Source organism: Anas platyrhynchos, chromosome 1, assembly GCF_047663525.1.
Source record: "Anas platyrhynchos isolate ZD024472 breed Pekin duck chromosome 1, IASCAAS_PekinDuck_T2T, whole genome shotgun sequence".
In the NCBI taxonomy this organism is placed as follows: domain Eukaryota; kingdom Metazoa; phylum Chordata; class Aves; order Anseriformes; family Anatidae; genus Anas; species Anas platyrhynchos.
Window position 1 is genome coordinate 201,234,468 of NC_092587.1, and position 20,428 is coordinate 201,254,895.

The 20,428-nt window shown below is 48.0% G+C and overlaps 2 protein-coding genes across 7 annotated transcripts; one reads left to right on the top strand and one right to left on the bottom strand.

Moving 5' to 3' along the window:
- Positions 1-13,964: 13,964 nt before the first annotated feature.
- On the top strand, positions 13,965-16,422 carry LOC119715042 (ankyrin repeat domain-containing protein 42-like). Of its 2 annotated transcripts, none has more exons than XM_038177581.2 (4): positions 13,965-14,487; positions 14,841-14,946; positions 15,568-15,743; positions 16,145-16,422. In XM_038177581.2, exons 1-4 carry the CDS (start codon positions 14,409-14,411, stop codon positions 16,273-16,275), a joined length of 492 nt encoding a protein of 163 aa, XP_038033509.2. In that variant the 5' UTR covers positions 13,965-14,408; the 3' UTR covers positions 16,276-16,422. The 2 variants fall into 2 exon arrangements, 1 of the variants encoding a protein (XP_038033509.2); XR_011806575.1 differs by having other exon boundaries at positions 14,304-14,528; positions 16,145-16,288.
- A 1,374-nt stretch (positions 16,423-17,796) lies between these two features.
- CCDC89 (coiled-coil domain containing 89) lies at positions 17,797-20,355 on the bottom strand. Of its 5 annotated transcripts, none has more exons than XM_072032855.1 (3): positions 20,223-20,355; positions 19,657-19,759; positions 17,797-19,016 (listed from the first exon to the last, which is right to left on the bottom strand). In XM_072032855.1, the coding sequence occupies exon 3, from the start codon at positions 19,007-19,009 to the stop codon at positions 17,945-17,947; it is 1,065 nt and encodes a 354-aa protein (XP_071888956.1). In that variant the 5' UTR covers positions 19,010-19,016; positions 19,657-19,759; positions 20,223-20,355; the 3' UTR covers positions 17,797-17,944. The 5 variants fall into 5 exon arrangements, with proteins under 5 accessions (XP_071888956.1, XP_071888953.1, XP_071888952.1 ...); XM_072032852.1 differs by having other exon boundaries at positions 17,797-19,020; XM_072032851.1 differs by having other exon boundaries at positions 17,797-19,020; positions 19,648-19,759.
- Between the last annotated feature and the right edge of the window lie 73 nt (positions 20,356-20,428).

A 20,428-nucleotide genomic window follows, 5' to 3' on the forward strand; every position in this document is an offset into this window, starting at 1 on the left:
TTCAATGCCGATGATGGGCTTCGGGACCCAGGGTGCCCTGAGCTGGAGGACCGGGACGGTGGGGATGACAAACTCCCAACCGACCCTGAACGTGTGCGGGATTTGCTACTCCACCTGGATCCCTACAAGTCCATGGGTCCGGATGGGATTCATCCCCGGGTGCTGAAAGAGCTGGTGGACGTCATCGCGGAACCTCTCTCAATTATTTTTCAATGATCCTGGGAATCTGGAGAGGTCCCGGTAGACTGGAAGCTGGCAAATGTTGTGCTGATTTTCAAGAAGGGTCAGAAAGAAGACCCTAGCAATTACAGGCCTGTCAGTCTCACGTCAGTGCCTGGTAAAATCATGGAGAAGATGGTTCTCGAACTTATTGAGGCGCACCTGGGGGACAAAGCAGTCATTGGTCCCAGCCAGCATGGGTTTGTGAAGGGTAGGTCCTGCCTAACTAACCTGATTTCCTTTTATGATAAGATCACCTGTATGGTGGACCAAGGGAAACCAGCTGATGTGATTTTTTTGGACTTCAGCAAGGCTTTTGACACGGTTTCCCATAGGATCCTACTGGACAAAATGTCCACCATACAGCTAAATAAAAACATCATACGATGGGTGAGCAATTGGCTAACGGGCAGGGCCCAAAGGGTTATGGTAAATGGGGCTGCGTCAGGCTGGCGGGCGGTCACCAGTGGGGTCCCTCAGGGCTCCATTTTAGGGCCGGTACTTTTCAATATTTTTATAAACGATCTGGATGAAGGAATAGAAGGTATTTTGAGCAAGTTTGCTGATGACACCAAACTTGGAGGAGTTGTGGACTCTGTTGAGGGTGGAAAGGCCTTGCAGAGGGATCTGGCTAGGTTGGAGAGCTGGGCGATCGCCAACCGCATGAAGTTCAATAAGAGCAAGTGCCGGGTCCTGCACCTGGGACGGGGAAACCCTGGCTGCACGTACAGACTGGGCGATGAGACGCTGGAGAGCAGCCTAGAAGAGAGGGATCTGGGGGTCGTGGTAGACAGCAAGTTGAATATGAGCCAGCAGTGTGCCCTGGCAGCCAGGAAGGCCAACCGTGTCCTGGGGTGCATCAAGCACGGCATCGCTAGTAGGTCGAGGGAGGTGATTGTCCCGCTCTACTCTGCGCTGGTGTGGCCTCGCCTCGAGTACTGTGTGCAGTTCTGGGCACCACAGTATAAAAAGGACATGAAACTGTTGGAGAGTGTCCAGAGGAGAGCTACGAAGATGGTGAAAGGCCTGGAGGGGAAGACGTACGAGGAACAGCTGAGGGCACTGGGCCTGTTCAGCCTGGAGAAGAGGAGGCTGAGGGGAGACCTCATCGCAGTCTACAACTTCCTCGTAAGGGGGTGTTGAGAGGCAGGAGACCTTTTCTCCATTAACACCAGTGACAGGACTCGCGGGAACGGGGTTAAGCTGAGGCAGGGGAAGTTTAGGCTTGACATCAGGAGGGGGTTCTTCACAGCGAGGGTGGTTGCACACTGGAACAGGCTCCCCAGGGAAGTGGTCACTGCACCGAGCCTGTCTGAATTTAAGAAGAGATTGGACTGTGCACTTAGTCACATGGTCTGAACTTTTGGGTAGACCTGTGCGGTGTCAAGAGTTGGACTTGATGATCCTTAAGGGTCCCTTCCAACTCAGGATATTCTATGATTCTATGCTCAAAACCCTGGGGCTGCCTCAATGTGTGGGAAGACGTCGCCATCTCGCGGTGGAGATGGTCATGCGCTGAGCACAGCTGATTTGTGGAGAAAGAAAAACAGTAGATTCTGAAGCTTTTGCAAAGGGTCTTTAATTAAAGCAAAATGCCTTAAGGATGTGGCCCAAAAAGTGTGCCTGTAGCTCCAGCACAAAGCTCCTGTTTCTCTTGTTCTGTGTGAGCCAGCACTGTATGCCATGGATTGGTCCAATCGACCCTGTGTGAGGTGTGGGAGCCCAGAGCCAGGAAAAGATGACAGCACTTTGCTGCAAATGGGTGAGATGCAGACCTCAAAGCAAGAGCATGCGAGGCAGCAGGTATTTGCGTGTCTTGTGCTCAATGCCTGAGACTGAGCAAGTTTAGTTTAGCTCCTCTCCAGCAAGAGTTGCAAGTAAATTTCCAGGACTAGGGGCAGGCACAAAAACACATTGCAGAATCTTCCCTAAAAATGGGCATGCCCATATGACTTGATCATCTAGAAACGCAGGCTTCTCTGAAACAGCATCTCACCTGTGGGGTCTTAATCAACCCACCCTCTGGCACATTGAACTGTGTCAAGAGGGGGATGTATGAGGTTTGAAACACTTCAGCTGAATACAACTGACTTGTGTGCACCTTCCTTTCCCCAGCTGCTGAACAGGGGCACGTCCATTGCTTACAGTGGTTACTTGAAAGGGGAGCTGACTGTTACATTACAGATGATGCTGGAGAGACTCCAAAGGATGTGGCCAAGAGGTAGCAATACATATCATGTAGCGCAGTCATTTATTTGCTTACTATTTATATATCAATCTCAAGTCAGCTTAGTTGTAATTACTTCTGATTTTCAGTGACGGAGGGAGGAAAAGGTCAAGTCCGTGAATTCCAGTTCTGAGTAACAAGCAAAGCAGTACTGTAGCTGTAAAAGGATTTATGTCTACCTTGTTTTTTCTGAACATGGCAAGACATAAAAGATGAAAAGTAACTGATTTGCAAAAGGAAGGTCGTAAGCCTGTATGCTCCAACTGCACGAAGTAAATGAGAACTAGAGAAAGCTGTCTGATTTTTTGCATTAATAAAAATAATGCAGTTGCTGATGAGATTCAGTTAAGAAATCCTACACAGGAAAAGATCTCTCTGATGTGGGAGTCATTGCCATAGGATTTCAGTGAGGCAGAGCTCATGCTGGGAGAATACTGCAGAAAGCAGATCAGCTGCTCGTAGTTTGTGTACCAATGCTTCCTGTAACCCTGAAACTCCCTCTTGTAAATGGGAACATGAAGAGTTTCAGAGAGTTTCCATCATATGTGGGGAGCATGGCTATGCTTTTACAGATTACGGGGATGTATCAGTGTAGGTTAACTGTTCTCTCTGCAGATTTGCCCAGCTGGCAGCTGTAGAACTTTTGACACGAAGAACTGGAGACAGTAACTCCAGTGATGAAGAGCTAGATGCAAACAATGCAAAATTTTTTGAAAGACATGGTGTGGAAGGGAGTACGGATAGCAAAGAAGATTTAATCCTGAGCAAAGCAGAGAAAAGGAACGCACGCAGTAAGCATTTTCATCACTCCTTATTCAAAAAGGTAGTCTCGAGACATTCTGTTCCTACTTGCACAGTTTCTGCTAACTGATGCGACTTTGTTGTAGGATGAGTTTGGTGACAGGGTATCTGTACTGATGAGTATTCAAACAAATTGTGGAAAATTAGGAAGCATAGTGCAGGACAGTCAGAACGTATCTGTTCCAGTGTTTTAATCTGTGTTGGTGAAACTGCATTGGATTGCTCCTTGTTTCTGGGAGCTGTCTGTTGTGTGGGTGTCAGATACATCTCAGTATCTGCTGAGCAGTGTGATTTCTGTCTTTGTGAGACTTTTCCAGACTATTGGATTTCAGCATGACTGTCTTCAGTTCTCTCTGTGCATTTTACCTACCTGGAGGTCTCTGTCTTACAGTAAGGGCCTATCGCAAGATTCAAGAACTTCAGCATCTTCTAGAAATTGCCTACGGCAACTACAGACAACTGGGAGGAATAACGGAGGAGGAGAAGAAGATGAAAAAAGAACAAAGGGATGTTGAGAAGTAAGGTTAACTTCCTCTGGTAATGTTTAACTCAGCAAGGCCCATTTTAAAGCCTTCTTTAAGGCTACCTTACACTCAAATTGCTTTGGCCATTTTGTCTTTTCCACTTACCAACTTTAGCCAGGCCAAAAAGAAAAGGACTTCAGTGATTTTCCTGGCCATTTCTGGACTTCTGTGACCAGGATCAGCCTTACAGTACAACACAAATTATTATGTGTATGTACTTCTTTTACTTGTGCAGGGCTACCTGTTCTGCCTTCAGGTTTTCCTGCAGTGTATGTGCAGTAGTCTCTACATAAATCCTGACTATGCTCTTTTTTTTTTTTTTTTTTTTTTCAAGGATGCTGAATACATGTATGCACTTTAATAAGTCTGAATAGAAGCATTAGTCTTAGCATGGCTTGCATGGAAGTGCATATACAGGAGGAGTTATTTAATGACCTGTTATATTTCTTTGTCAAGAGCAGTGTATTTCTGTGCTCATGAAGACATTAGGTCATTTTCAGACCACAAAAATAGAAATCTCAGCAAACCTCCCTTTGCATGTGAAGCACTTTACATAGTTTCTGCCTAATTCTCAGGGTCTCCATTAAATAAAAGGTTTCTGTTAGATGAGTTAGATGTTTAGATGGGCAGACTGTCTAAGTTTTAAAGAAATGCCTCTATTTCTCTTAAAGATTCAGACCTCAAACAAGAAAGCAACATCCTGTCCCTATTCTATCTGTCAAACATTTGGTTGCATTTTGTTCTTAATTCTTGTAGACAAGCATGTCCATGTCCACGTTTGGGCCACTGCAAACCAAACGTGTTACTAGAGCAACATGTTTGCAGCACTGGAAAAGTCACTGTTGGCTAACAGCAGAAATGAGAGCTCATTTTGGATACAGCAGCTACTGAAAAGCTGGCAGTGCCTGTTAGAGGGCTCTTGTAAGGGATTTTGCTTTCCATGGCATGTGGGGCTAAACTAGTAAAACAGTAATTGTGAGGGTCTCTGAGGGATGTCATCTGTGGAGGCTAGAGAGCATCCCTAGATCCTGTCTGGCCTTTTGAAACCGAAATACTGCTCCTCAGGATACTGACAGACACCTGTGTATAAACCCCAAGATGCTTGTGTCATATGCTAGAAAACCTCATTATTTAAAAATATTTATCAACAGCATCATTTTACTAGATGAAAAGCAGGAATTGCCACTTGGGAAAGTTGCTCTTTCAGATTTTGCTGTTAGAGGCCTGGTGGGAGCTGCTGTGCAGGGCCAGGCTGCATAGCATGGAAACAAATGCCACCGCATGTGTGCCACACCGTGCTGGAGCTGTGCCCCACAAATCCGGAGTGTGCAAGAAGTCACCTTGTTCCCCCAGGCACTGAGTTCCCTGCAAAAGCACAGGTCATTCTTTTAGTGTCAGTAAGGCTGACACAGGCCGGTCGCTTTGGACTGTGAGTCAGGAATGTTTTGGTCTGGGCAATGCAGTAGCTCTTCTGTCAGCTTTTTTTCCTGCCCTGCTATTTGAATCCACATGGCAGACATCTCCCTTTTCCTTTTACCAGTATTCTGTCTTTGTAGCTGTGCTAACTCATGCTACAGATGAGAGCCAGCTCAACTCCACATGACTCAGCTGTTGAGGTCAATTGTTGTTATAAGAATATATCTCAATTATGTCTCAGCTAACCAGTTCCAGGAATCTCAGTTAATTTAGTAGCCACTGTGGGGGTGACTGATGAGGACTTGTGCAACTGTTTATCAGCCAGTGCTTCCGCTTTCCTTTAGTCGGTGCCATGCAGGCTGTCATTTGATCATTCCTCATCTGTGGTTAACCCAATCACTTTAGGAAGGATGTGGAGGAACCAGCCATAAATGAAGAAACTGCCCCTGGCCTGTCCAGAAAACCAGTTTTATGCCTGTTCTCTGTTTCCTGCCAACTCTTCTACCTCTTGGGTATTTCTCCCTCTTCAGAAGCTGGAGAAAGACCTGGGTTGCAGCCTGCTCAAAACCCTGGGGCTGGCTCAATGTGTGGGAAGACGTCGCCATCTCGCGGTGAAGATGGTCATGCGCTGAGCACAGCTGATTTGTGGAGAAAGAAAAACAGTAGATTCTGAAGCTTTTGCAAAGGGTCTTAAGCCAGGAGCACACTGGAACTGCAGTTTTCTGCTGTGACTAACCTGCTCCTGAAAAAAAAAAACAACACGTGGAGTAGCCAGGACATGCTTGGATGTGCTTTATGCTCCGTTTGTCTCCTTTGCTTTTGGCAGGGCTGTGAAGGAGCTGGAGGCTCAGCTGGAATTCGAGCGAGTCAGGCGGGAGAAGCTGGAGAGCCAGCTGGATGACTACCGTGCTGAGATAAGCCACCTGAGAGAGAGACTGGAGGAAACCTGCAAGCCACCTGCAGCCCTGGTGCGTGCCACCTGAACGGCCCCTTTCCCAGAGTGTGGGACAGAGACTTGTCCCACTGCTTGTGCACATCCATTCTTGCTAAGATTCCACAGCATGGTGCTAGGAAATACCAGAGTAAATGTGTCAGCAGCTTTCAGCTTGGGACACTGAGGGAAGCAGCAGCCTTTGCTGCATCCTGACAGTGTCTCTGCTCTGAAAAGATAGCAGTTTCTCCTTGTGCCCTGGCAGAGAAACATCTGTATTCTTTCAGGATAGCTCTTCTCCTTGTCATTAGATTTGTTTTCCTTCCTTTTACTCCAGACTGGCAAGTGAATGGGCAGAGTGCTGTACTGCTGTGTGCAATGACTGATTTCAGCAAGTGGTCTCGTGTCATCTTAATTACCAAGTCCACTGACAGCAAAGCAGATACTGGCATGAACGATTGGTTGACTTAGCAGGCAAAGACAGAAAACGTATAGACACATTTTTCATCACATCTGAGGACAGATCAGAAGTTCACATGCTAAGTTTGGGGACAGGAGAGCTGGCTTTTCAGGTCTCCCTCTGCCACATATAATCTCCCACAAGACAATGTGATAAGTCAATGTCCTGTTTCTCAGATCTTTGCCATACAGTCCAGCCTTTGGTGAGGCACCTGGGCTCCTGCTGCTACGGCAGGTGGGAAGCGGTGTGCAGTGACACTGCTGGGTTGTCCAAAGATAGAGCCAGTGTGAAAGGTGCACGGCCTGGCTGTTCAATGCTGTTCTTGGACCTTTGTTTACTGGCTGTTTTGGCCATTGCACTGCCTTGGCCATGCAACTGGTTGCTGGTCCTGCTATAACCAGTCTAAAAGTCAGCTGAGGAGTCACTGACAACATGGGGCACTTGGATTTAGGGCCTTCCTCTGCCAAAGAGGGGCCTGAAGATGCGTCCCCAGGGGCTGCTTCAGCCAGCACAGTGTCAGCTCTACTGAGATGGTGCCATAGTCACCCTCCCTGCTTATGGTTGTGTGGCCACTGTAACTCAATATTCACAGATCCGGAGGGAGGGAGGGAGGGAAAACAGGTGTACAGGCTGTTGGGGCAGTCATATGGGATGGGGAAGCTGGTCTGTGCTTCACATGGAACATTTACTTATTTCTTGGAGGAGAAATTGGGTTGCTGGATAAGCACTGATATCTTCAGCCAGGTTTGAATGACAGCCTGGTATTTGGAGCATCTCTACTGGGCAAGGGTCCTTTTCCAAGCGTGATGGGAAAAAATGCTTAGTGAGTGCATTGGGCAGGAAACAGGCAGCTAGAGCTCAGTTTTCCTACTGTTTAAGCCACGTGTGGGTTTAGCCTTCGCTTGAGTAGTTAAATGTGGACTGTGGGACCCTTTGGCTGTACCAAGTCTCCTACTGGATGGCCAGTACAAATGGTGCTTTTGCAGATACCATCCTTCCAGCATGGCCTGCTTACCATCTGCTGAGTCAAATGGCTTTAAAGGACACTGAGACATTTCTAAGAAATTATGAATAGCTTCCAAAAATACCTTTTGTTGTTGTTGTTGTTGTTGTTGCTTTGAGGGCTTCTGAGCCACAGAGCAGTCAGGGAATTGCTGTTGTTTTCTTGCAGCTTTCCCTTGGAACTTGCATTACACAGCTTGTTCCATCTCTGTCTACCCCATTCCATGGTTTCTTCCTCCTGCCCTCCGTTGCAGGACTGTTTCTGCACCCCTCCTGCGTACAGTTTCCCCTCTCTGTTACCTGTCCCTGTTTTCCTTGCCACCACATACACACTGTGAAGCTCCCACAGCTGTTTGCTTTCTGTTATGTCCTCAGAGCTGAGCTCTTCCCTGCTGCTGCCACCCTCTGGCTGGCCAAGTGCTTTCTCCTTTTGAAAAAAAAAAAAAAAAAAAGTCACTTTCTGCTTCCACAGCACACTGTAGGATGTTACCCATTCTACTCACCTGGCAGGTTTAAAAATCTGAGATAACTACGACATAGTGCCCTCATTCCTGCGGTGGAGGAGTGGCTGTAGGTAGTTTGCTACCAGTAGCAGTCTGGGAAAGCCCCACTGGCCGTTAATGGTGATCAATCAGATTGACACGTGATTACGTGTCAATAGCTGAGGCAGGAGGCAACTTCTACTGAGGCAGATTTTCAAAAACTGCTGTGACTGCTGTAACCAAGGGACCTTCACATTTTGCCTTGCTGTGACTGCTATCTCATGCCCTGCCACTATATTCTACCCCGGCTTCAGCACAAATACAGTATTCTGTGGTTATTAAAGCCATGGATTTCTAAAGCCTGTCTTGGGAGGTAGCAAGTTTCAGTGATGGCTGTTTAATGGCTGTAGCATCCTTTGTTTCAGAAAACTGAAACTATCTCCAATCCTCACAAAGAGAAAAAGAAAGTAAAGAAGAAACCAGCCTGCAACTCTGGCAGAGTGTTTGTTTGTGAGACCGCGCTGAGGACTGAACATCAGACAAGGGGCTGGAAGACCTGAGGAGGTAGTGGCAATATTTTACACCGTGCAAAGTGTTTGCGAAGCCCAGTTCCACAGATGTGCTGTGGTTCACTGAATTTCATTGAACTACTCTCCTAGTTTTCTGGCATAGAATATACTGTTAGATCACTGCAGCAGCATAAAAAACAAACCAAAACAACAAAAATAAAAAAAAAATAAAATAATAAAAAAACCCTACACTGTCAGACTTCTGTTCCTGTCCAGGTAGTAGTTAACAGTTTTACAAACTGTAGCATTTGAGAGAAAACTGCAGCCATGTCATGGGACCTCAGTCAGACGCAGCAGCCATGTCATGAGAGAAAACTGCAGCCATGTCATGGGACCTCAGTCAGACGCAGCAACATGGTCCTGAAGCAGTGTCTGGGGCAAGTACTTGCTGAACTGCGGGGCCAGGTGCCAGGCCCCTCACTTTCCACCTTCAAGCCATTCCTAAATAAGCCCTGAAGCTATTCCTTTGTGAGGTGCCAGATAAACTGCAGCGGTGGGCCCCCGACTCTAAATCAAGGCTGAGGATGTCACTAGGTTACAGGGCATGTTGTGGTTAGAAATAGCAATCCTGACATCCCTGCCTAAAAAAACATTTAATGGCTTTACATATAATACAGATTTTTTTCTCTTATCTGCATGCTATTGTGAAGTTATTTTCCTTTGGAGCTCCCACCATGCATTAACATTTTGGCTGTCTCTGTTCCAATAAATCTTTGTATGATAGACGGTAATTTGCTAGTGCCTCGCCATTTGCCGAGGCGATCGGCTCCGGGGCAGACGCGTTCTGCAGCGGAGCGGGGGATCGGGCCAGGCAGGGCTCATTTTCCGGCATCGAGCCGACTTCAGGGAGCCGCCAGGAGCCGGCAGCCCTCGTGAGGGAGGCTGACGAGGCGAAGGCGGAGCCAGCAGCGACCCCTCCCCGGCCGTTCAAAAGCAGCCCCTAGGGAGCGCGGCGAACAGGGCGGGCAAACAGGGCGTGGCGCGGCAGAGGGGAGTGGCAGGGCGGAGAGCAACCCCCTGCCCACACGAACACCTCTTCACGACGATCGGGGGGGGAGGCGCTTTTGGTTTCTTTCCTTTGTTTCTCACTTCTCTAGCTTGTTAGTAATGAGCAATAAATCTTACTATCTATCTTCTTATGCTGAGTCTGGTTTGCCCGTTACACTAATTATTGCGTGATTTTCTCGTCCTTATCTCAATCCTTGAGCCCCTTTCACATATTTTCTCCCCATTCCTCTTTGAGGAGGGGGAGTGAGAGAGCGGCTGTGGTGGAGCTCGGCTGCCCACTCGAGCGGAACCACGACACAGACAAAATCTGTCCAGGTGCTTGCTTCCTTGCAGCTGTTGCCTCAGGAGAGGAACACTAGCTTTGCTTCTTCTCTCCTGCTGTTAGCACTGTAGAGCCCACCCTACTGAGAGACACAGGTGCTACTGGCATTCCTGTATTTCACAAAAATTAAGGTGTAGTGTAACTGCAAACAGTGGTGTTGCAACTAGCAGGAAAGCATTTACTAAACTTGATTCAAGACCTTGTGCTGTAGGGTTCCTTCTTCTCCCTAGCCTTAGCTGTACAATCCTGCTGCTGCCTCTAGGGAACTGTAGTGCGCATCTGCCTCTTCTGTAGCTGGTTCTCTCACTGTCCCAGCAGCAAAGCCTGCCTTTGTTTGTTTTGTTTCTTCCCCTTGAATTAGTTTGACTCACCTGAACTGAGTCAGAGGCCTAGAGAAGGCCAGAGCCAGCACAAACATGGTGCAAGCACCAAGCTGGACTTGGATCTCTCTCTTTTGGCAGTACTGAACTGTTGGATTCGTTTAATCCTTCTCACGGAACTAAACTTGGGAGCAGAATTTGGGCTGCAGAGAAAACATTATTGGTGAAAACACGCAGAAAAAGAGAGCAGCAGGGCTGCATCCTCCTAGGATCAGCTGGCCTGTAGATTAACCCACTGACACTGAAATTACTGAACACGGCAACCCCAGGACAACACTCGTGGAGTTGCTTTTAAGAGGAAAGATGCTGTTTGTTTTGTTTAGTTTGTTGTCGAAGAGCTGCCTCTTTTCTCTGCAACTGCAGAAAGATATTTTTTCTTCTTAAGGAATACTTAAAACTGGGTCCTCTGGAGTCAAAGCTAATGGGTGTGATTGGAAGAGCCATGCCTATTCACAAGGAGCCAGAAGAAATGCCAGGCAGGAGCCCCACGGAAGGTGGCTCTACGGCTAAATCCAACAGGCACATCACAGCTGAGATGATCAAAGCCTTGACTAAGGAACAGGTTGGTTAAAAAAAAAAAAGAGAAGCTGTGCTGTTAACAGACATGTAACACTCTCGGTTCATTAAATATTTGCTCTGTCGTTCAAAGAGTGTGTGGACTTTGTGGTTACTATTTTTGAGTGTCTGAATCATCCCCACATAGAAGTTTAATTAGGGACATGCCCAGATGGCGAACTGAATGGCTGTTTTCCTTCGACTTGGAGGTATCACTGGGGCATATCTTGGGCTTCTCGGTCCAAACAACTGCACGTGTGGCTAAGAAGTTCTTATGAGTTCTTGGCCATTTGCCGAGGCGATCGGCTCCGGGGCAGACGCGTTCTGCAGCGGAGCGGGGGATCGGGCCAGGCAGGGCTCATTTTCCGGCATCGAGCCGACTTCAGGGAGCCGCCAGGAGCCGGCAGCCCTCGTGAGGGAGGCTGACGAGGCGAAGGCGGAGCCAGCAGCGACCCCTCCCCGGCCGTTCAAAAGCAGCCCCTAGGGAGCGCGGCGACCAGGGCGGGCAAACAGGGCGTGGCCCGTCAGAGGGGAGTGGCAGGGCGGAGAGCAACCCCCTGCCCACACGAACACCTCTTAACGACAGCCGTTAGCTAGGTGATAATGGTCTCCACAAGGCACGGAGCGCTCTGCAGGAGGTCGGTACACACCCAGACCGACTGCCCGTTAAAGAATGCAGCGGTTCAGGTCACCGGATGCAGGGAGTGTCAGAGCCTGCTGCTGCCATCGGCGGGAGGCAGAGACGCTGCGTGCGTCAGGTGCCAGCAGGTGGATGACCTGATCCGCATGGTGGCGGAGCTCAAGGAGGAGGTGGAGAGGCTGAGGGCCATCAGGGAGTGTGAGCGGGAGATAGACTGGTGGAGTAACTCCCTGCAGGGCCTCAAGGAGAGGTACCGGGGTGAGACACCCCAAATGGGGGTGGACCCCCTGCCCTGTCGCCGCTGACGGAGCCAACTAGGAAAGGTGCCCTCCTAGACCTGTTGCTAGAAAACAGAGAGGGTCTGGTGGGAGATGTGGTGATTGGTGGCCGCCTCGGTCATAGCGACCATGAAGTGGTTGAGTTCAAAATTTACGGTGACAGAAGGAAAAGTGCCACCAAAACCTCATCCCTAGATATGGGGAAAGCGGACTTCAGGCTGCTCAGGGAACTAGTCAGCAAGGTCCCCTGGGAAGCTGCTCTTGAAGGCCTCGATGTCCACCAGTGCTGGTCATTCTTTAAGCGATGCCTCCTAGAAGCACAAGATCAGGCAATTCCTAAATATCGCAAGTCAGGCAGGCGGGGCAGGAGGCCGGCGTGGCTGACCAGGAACATTCTGATGGAGATTAGGCAGAAACAGAGAGTGTTTCGCTACTGGAAGGAGGGCCAGGTGTCCTGGAAAGAATACAGGGATGCTGTTCGTGTTTGTAGGGAGAAAATTGGTGTGGCTAAAGCACACCTAGAGTTGAAGCTGGCTGTGTCTGTGAGAGAAAATAAAAAGGGTTTTTTTAGATATGTGAATGGAAAAAGGAGAACTAAAGAATACATAGGGCCGCTCCTTGATAGGGAAGGTCTCCTCACAGACGATGACATAGGCAAAGCAGAGACGCTTAACGCCTTCTTTGCCTCTGTCTTCAATGCCGATGATGGGCTTCGGGACCCAGGGTGCCCTGAGCTGGAGGACCGGGACGGTGGGGATGACAAACTCCCAACCGACCCTGAACGTGTGCGGGATTTGCTACTCCGCCTGGATCCCTACAAGTCCATGGGTCCGGATGGGATTCATCCCCGGGTGCTGAAAGAGCTGGTGGACGTCATCGCGGAACCTCTCTCAATTATTTTTCAACGATCCTGGGAATCTGGAGAGGTCCCGGTAGACTGGAAGCTGGCAAATGTTGTGCCGATTTTCAAGAAGGGTCAGAAAGAAGACCCTAGCAATTACAGGCCTGTCAGTCTCACGTCAGTGCCTGGTAAAATCATGGAGAAGATGGTTCTTGAACTTATTGAGGCGTACCTGGGGGACAAAGCAGTCATTGGTCCCAGCCAGCATGGGTTTGTGAAGGGTAGGTCCTGCCTAACTAACCTGATTTCCTTTTATGATAAGATCACCCGTATGGTGGACCAAGGGAAACCAGCTGATGTGATTTTTTTGGACTTCAGCAAGGTTTTTAACACGGTTTCCCATAGGATCCTACTGGACAAAATGTCCACCATACAGCTAAATAAAAACATCATACGATGGGTGAGCAATTGGCTAACGGGCAGGGCCCAAAGGGTTATGGTGAATGGGGCTGCGTCAGGCTGGCGGGCGGTCGCTAGTGGGGTCCCTCAAGGCTCCATTTTAGGGCCGATACTTTTCAATATTTTTATAAATGATCTGGATATAGGAATAGAAGGTATTTTGAGCAAGTTTGCTGATGACACCAAACTTGGAGGAGTTGTGGACTCTGTTGAGGGTGGAAAGGCCTTGCAGAGGGATCTGGATAGGTTGGAGAGCTGGGCGATCACCAACCGCATGAAGTTCAATAAGAGCAAGTGCCGGGTCCTGCACCTGGGACGGGGAAACCCTGGCTGCACGTACAGACTGGGCGATGAGACGCTGGAGAGCAGCCTAGAAGAGAGGGATCTGGGGGTCGTGGTAGACAGCAAGCTGAATATGAGCCAGCAGTGTGCCCTGGCAGCCAGGAGGGCCAACCGTGTCCTGGGGTGCATCAAGCACGGCATCGCTAGTAGGTCGAGGGAGGTGATTGTCCCGCTATACTCTGCGCTGGTGCGGCCTCACCTCGAGTACTGTGTGCAGTTCTGGGCACCACAGTATAAAAAGGACACGAAACTGTTGGAGAGTGTCCAGAGGAGGGCTACGAAGATGGTGAAAGGCCTGGAGGGGAAGACGTACAAGGAACGGCTGAGGGCACTGGGCCTGTTCAGCCTGGAGAAGAGGAGGCTGAGGGGAGACCTCATTGCAGTCTACAACTTCCTCGTAAGGGGGTGTCGAGAGGCAGGAGACCTTTTCTCCATTAACACCAGTGACAGGACCCGCGGGAACGGGGTTAAGCTGAGGCAGGGGAAGTTTAGGCTGGACATCAGGAGGGGGTTCTTCACGGCGAGGGTGGTTGCACACTGGAACAGGCTCCCCAGGGAAGTGGTCACTGCACCGAGCCTGTCTGAATTTAAGAAGAGATTGGACTGTGCACTTAGTCACATGGTCTGAACTTTTGGGTAGACCTGTGCGGTGTCAAGAGTTGGACTTGATGATCCTTAAGGGTCCCTTCCAACTCAGGATATTCTATGATTCTATGCTCAAAACCCTGGGGCTGGCTCAATGTGTGGGAAGACGTCGCCATCTCGCGGTGGAGATGGTCATGCGCTGAGCACAGCTGATTTGTGGAGAAAGAAAAACAGTAGATTCTGAAGCTTTTGCAAAGGGTCTTTAATTAAAGCAAATTGCCTTAAGGATGTGGCCCAAAAAGTGTGCCTGTAGCTCCAGCACAAAGCTCCTGTTTCTCTTGTTCTGTGTGAGCCAGCACTGTATGCCATGGATTGGTCCAATCGACCCTGTGTGAGGTGTGGGAGCCCAGAGCCAGGAAAAGATGACAGCACTTTGCTGCAAATGGGTGAGATGCAGACCTCAAAGCAAGAGCATGCGAGGCAGCAGGTATTTGTGTGTCTTGTGCTCAATGCCTGAGACTGAGCAAGTTTAGTTTTGCTCCTCTCCAGCAAGAGTTGCAAGTAAATTTCCAGGACTAGGGGCAGGCACAAAAACACATTGCAGAATCTTCCCTAAAAATGGGCATGCCCATATGACTTGATCATCTAGAAACGCAGGCTTCTCTGAAACAGCATCTCACCTGTGGGGTCTTAATCAACCCACCCTCTGGCACATTGAACTGTGTCAAGAGGGGGATGTATGAGGTTTGAAACACTTCAGCTGAATACAACTGACTTGTGTGCACCTTCCTTTCCCCAGCTGCTGAACAGGGGCACGTCCATTGCTTACAGTGGTTACTTGAAAGGGGAGCTGACTGTTACATTACAGATGATGCTGGAGAGACTCCAAAGGATGTGGCCAAGAGGTAGCAATACATATCATGTAGCGCAGTCATTTATTTGCTTACTATTTATATATCAATCTCAAGTCAGCTTAGTTGTAATTACTTCTGATTTTCAGTGATGGAGGGAGGAAAAGGTCAAGTCCGTGAATTCCAGTTCTGAGTAACAAGCAAAGCAGTACTGTAGCTGTAAAAGGATTTATGTTTACCTTGTTTTTTCTGAACATGGCAAGACATAAAAGATGAAAAGTAACTGATTTGCAAAAGGAAGGTCGTAAGCCTGTATGCTCCAACTGCACGAAGTAAATGAGAACTAGAGAAAGCTGTCTGATTTTTTGCATTAATAAAAATAATGCAGTTGCTGATGAGATTCAGTTAAGAAATCCTACACAGGAAAAGATCTCTCTGATGTGGGAGTCATTGCCATAGGATTTCAGTGAGGCAGAGCTCATGCTGGGAGAATACTGCAGAAAGCAGATCAGCTGCTCGTAGTTTGTGTACCAATGCTTCCTGTAACCCTGAAACTCCCTCTTGTAAATGGGAACATGAAGAGTTTCAGAGAGTTTCCATCATATGTGGGGAGCATGGCTATGCTTTTACAGATTACGGGGATGTATCAGTGTAGGTTAACTGTTCTCTCTGCAGATTTGCCCAGCTGGCAGCTGTGGAACTTTTGACACGAAGAACTGGAGACAGTAACTCCAGTGATGAAGAACTAGATGCAAACAATGCAAAATTTTTTGAAAGACATGGTGTGGAAGGGAGTACGGATAGCAAAGAAGATTTAATCCTGAGCAAAGCAGAGAAAAGGAACGCACGCAGTAAGCATTTTCATCACTCCTTATTCAAAAAGGTAGTCTCGAGACATTCTGTTCCTACTTGCACAGTTTCTGCTAACTGATGCGACTTTGTTGTAGGATGAGTTTGGTGACAGGGTATCTGTACTGATGAGTATTCAAACAAATTGTGGAAAATTAGGAAGCATAGTGCAGGACAGTCAGAACGTATCTGTTCCAGTGTTTTAATCTGTGTTGGTGAAACTGCATTGGATTGCTCCTTGTTTCTGGGAGCTGTCTGTTGTGTGGGTGTCAGATACATCTCAGTATCTGCTGAGCAGTGTGATTTCTGTCTTTGTGAGACTTTTCCAGACTATTGGATTTCAGCATGACTGTCTTCAGTTCTCTCTGTGCATTTTACCTACCTGGAGGTCTCTGTCTTACAGTAAGGGCCTATCGCAAGATTCAAGAACTTCAGCATCTTCTAGAAATTGCCTACGGCAACTACAGACAACTGGGAGGAATAACGGAGGAGGAGAAGAAGATGAAAAAAGAACAAAGGGGTGTTGAGAAGTAAGGTTAACTTCCTCTGGTTAACTTCCTCTGGTAGTCTTTATTTAATTATTATAATTATTTCCCTTTAATTAAATTATCCTTATCTCAACCCGTGAGTTGTTCTTTGCTTTACTTCTCCCCCTCCTCATCTAAAGGAGGGGGAGTGAGAGAGCGGTTGTGGGGTTTAGCTGCCCAGCACGGTAAAACCACCACAAATGTTTAACTCAGCAAGGCCCATTTTAAAGCCTTCTTTAAGGCTACCTTAACAGGCTCCCCAGGGAAGTGGTCACTGCACCGAGCCTGTCTGAATTTAAGAAGAGATTGGACTGTGCACTTAGTCACATGGTCTGTACTTTTGGGTAGACCTGTGCGGTGTCAAGAGTTGGACTTGATGATCCTTAAGGGTCCCTTCCAACTCAGAATATTCTATGATTCTATAAGTGCTCTCACTGAATTCTGGAAAAATACTGATTCAATGCTCCGTTTCATACCTGGGACACAACATACCTTGTTCTCCAACTCAAGTCAAAGGAGGAGCTGTGGCTAGTTCCTGGCTTCCTGCCAGCCTGAACAAACTCCTTGCAAACACTGCCTCCCTCTTTGAAAAGCTCTGAGTTAAGATGGGTCTCGGTTGTACTCCTGCCACTATTCCAGCAGCAAGGAACCAGTCACAGCCTGTGCATCACAGGGCTGCCTTTTACTGCTTCCTTAACATACCTGCCTAATACATATACCCTATATACCAATATATATAATATGTATCAATATACAGATATATATTGGTATATGGGGTATATACCAATATATAATATATATCAATATATTAATATATATTTTGATATCAAATATATTGGTATATGATATCAATACCCTATATTGATGGACTTCAGACAACTAAAAGTCTGAACTGCTTCCCAAAGGATGCCAAGACTGGCTGTAGAGATTAAGATAAATTCTAAAAAACAAAACAAAACAAACAAACAAAAAAAAACCACTAAATTTATCTTCTCTGTTTACCATTTTTGATGGCAAACATCAATACTACATTCAGTTCCACAGACCCCTGCCAATGACCCCCTCCTCTCCCCATCACCCACCATGTACTCTTCCTGGCCTCCTGAGGCCATTGATCAGAGGCACTGTTACTTCTCCGCGTCTGTATATCCCATTTAAATTTAGTGAAAAAATGTAGAATCAGCTACTGCCAAGGTGCAGTTTTACACTGTTAATCCATGGGGACTTCTTTAAACTCTTTGTGGGTTTAAAAGTTTACTCTTTAAATACAGCCTAGTTGAATAGCCACCATAACTAAGAAATCTGAAGTATTTACAGGCTAACTGGTAGCAAATACAACCCTATAAATAGAAGATTGTTGATGCTCACAGAAAAACTTTACAAGCTTTTGTGAACAGTTTTAAAAACTTTTCCGTGCTAATCCTTCATGTTAAACATCTGACGTGGTTTGGTTAGTGTGACAACGCCTGCTCAGATTTAATGGTGTCGAGCTCTTACTTATGTAAAAGTATCAAAAAAATAACAGGCTACAGAACATTTTTTTTCAGAAGGATTTAAGCTGGAAAGTACATTACAGAGCGACCTGCTGGAAGATGGTTGCATGAAAAGGAACAAAAAGAAGCGCTGTGCTACACCAGAGGCACCTGCTGAGATGAGAAGAGAGCAGAAAGCTGAAGTCACACCTTAAAGTGACGGAGTTTGACGTTGAGCTCTTTCTCTTTGGCCAGTAAATCCATGCTGTGCTTTTTGTAGGCATCAAACTGCAGCGAGAGCTCGCTGTACGCTTGCTTGCTGCTCTCTAGCTCCTGCTGGAGCTCCTGGAGCATCCGATCATAGTTTGCTGCTGCGCCTTTCATAAAGCGCTTCTCTGCTCGCAGCCTGGCCCTCTCCGCGCTCTCCAGCCTCCTCCCCAGCTGCACGATCTCCTGCTGCTTGTCCTGCAGGGCTTTGCCCCTCTCCATGGCCAGGTTCAGCAGCTGCGCTTTCTCCTCGTTTGCCCTCTCCAGCTTGGCCTGCAGCTCGCTGTCCTGAGCCTTCTGCTGGTTCTCTCCGTCCTCTACCCGCGCAGCGACTTGTTGGTACTCCTCCTGGAGGCACTGCAGCTGCTGCTTCAGCAAATCAACCTCCGAGGCGTGGGCGTTCGCCTGCTGGCTCTGAGCTTCCAGCAGCTCCTTTTCACGCTCCTGGGCTCTGCGACTCTCGTAAGCACATTTCGCATGTAAGGAGTCCAACTGCTGCGAGAGATTTCGGGCCTGGGCAGCGAGCTGGAACACTTCGGCTTCCTTCTCCTGGATGGTTTGGCTGAAGAGAGCCTCGTTCTCCTGCCGCAGGCACTGATTCTCCTCCCGCAGCTGTGTGTTCTGCTTCTTGTGCTCGTTCTTGAAGTAGATCATTTTCTCGTGGTTGCTGGCCAGGTCCGTGAAGAGCCCCTCCAAGTGCCGGATGCGTTGGCTCTGCACCTTCAGTTTCACGGCGTCCTCCAGCCTCAGCTTCTCCAGCTCCATGTTGAGCTGCTCCAGGCCTTTGCAGCGCTTGCGTGCATCATCTGCTTTCTTCTTCAGCATGCAGATAAGGCAATGCTGTTCCTCCAGGCGCGCCCGCAGCAGAGCCTTCTCACTCTTCTCCTCTTCAGGGCCTTCGCAGAGCACCTCCAGGCCTTTTGTCAGATCTTCCTCGTCCCTGTCCAACTCTGGATCGCTTGCGGGGCTGCCCATCCCTGCTTCTCTCTCCTCCTGAGCCATGGAGCCACTGTCTGACACAAAGACGAAACATTTTATAGCCAGCAGTTCTCGTAGTGACATTCAGCAGGTTTAGAGTACCCCAAAACTGTGCGCCCAACACCACTGCACCACGCTGGGGGACTTTCTCTGCAAGTCCATCACACCACTGGCACAGCAGACGGGGACTTCCCAAACCAACAGCAGCCTGTGCGATCCCACAGACCCCAATTCAAAGTCAGGCAGACTGAAGAGAAGGGTGCCGGACTTTGCAAAAGCAAACAACTGTAGGCATAGTATTTATGCAAACCTCTTCATTTGCTGATTACTAGCCCTGGTAATTATTCCTCCTCAAAGCACTGTTGTAGCTCGAAGAAGTACTGTTATATTTAGGTAAAAAGCCAGTAAGTGATAAAGCTGTAAGTAATTCCTTAAGCAATCCTTTTCCTCTGCCTTTATTTTCTCCTACGGATGTGAATTTACATTACATCTGTATAATGCAGGTGCTATTATAGACACAAATAAAACATGGAGGATTAGAACAATCTTCTAATTAATAAGATTCTAATAGTATCTGGCCCATTAAATGTGACTGAATAGCCTTACCCTGAGCTTAGAGATTTAAGAATAAAAAAAGATCATTAAGGACTGGTAATATTTACTGAACGCACTGTGATATAAAGACGGTGCCTGGAGAAACGGTTCCGTGTTTGAGTTTTGATGCTGATTCGCTGGATTATTTTAGGCACTCAGGTTATAAGTCTGGCTCCTCATCTAAAAATAAAGGAAATAGTTGTTAGAGTAGCACCACCATTATTATCAGTGCCTTATCTCAGATACTACCCAGGCATATGAAAAGCTTGCCTAAAACTGAAGTACAGAGTTTGCGTTCAGACCCAGCCCTGAAGCCACACAGCACCTGGAATAGTGTGCTGATAATCTGGGTTTTGGCTGGAGATGAGGATAGGCCAGGGGCAAAAGTCCTAGAGAAGGGACTAGAGGAAGGATGACAGACAACGTAGAGCAAAAATGAAGGCAAGACAAGGACAGATTGAGAGCTTCATGGGGGTGACCCTCAGCGGGGTGCACTGTGCTGCGCTCCCCTGCTGCTGGTGCCACTTTGGCTCCTGCCAAAACACTCGGCAATACAGGAGAGAGGGAAGGACTAAAAGATTTAGGCCATCAGGTGGAAATGCACCAAAGAGAGGGGTTTAGGGGGAGAAAGGTTTTCTCTCACCAGATGTTTGTTTTCCTCAGCCCATTTGTTGACACTCCGAGTGCGTGGTTACCGTGTCCATGGCGATGCGGGGCTCGATCGCTCACGCCAAGGCTCGTGCCCTCCTCTGGGCTGCTCGGGGCAGTCCCTAAATCATGGAAATAGCTGAGAGTGTTTCTTAGCAAACAAATGCTGCTGATGTTCCCAAAGCCATTCACGTTCTGCAA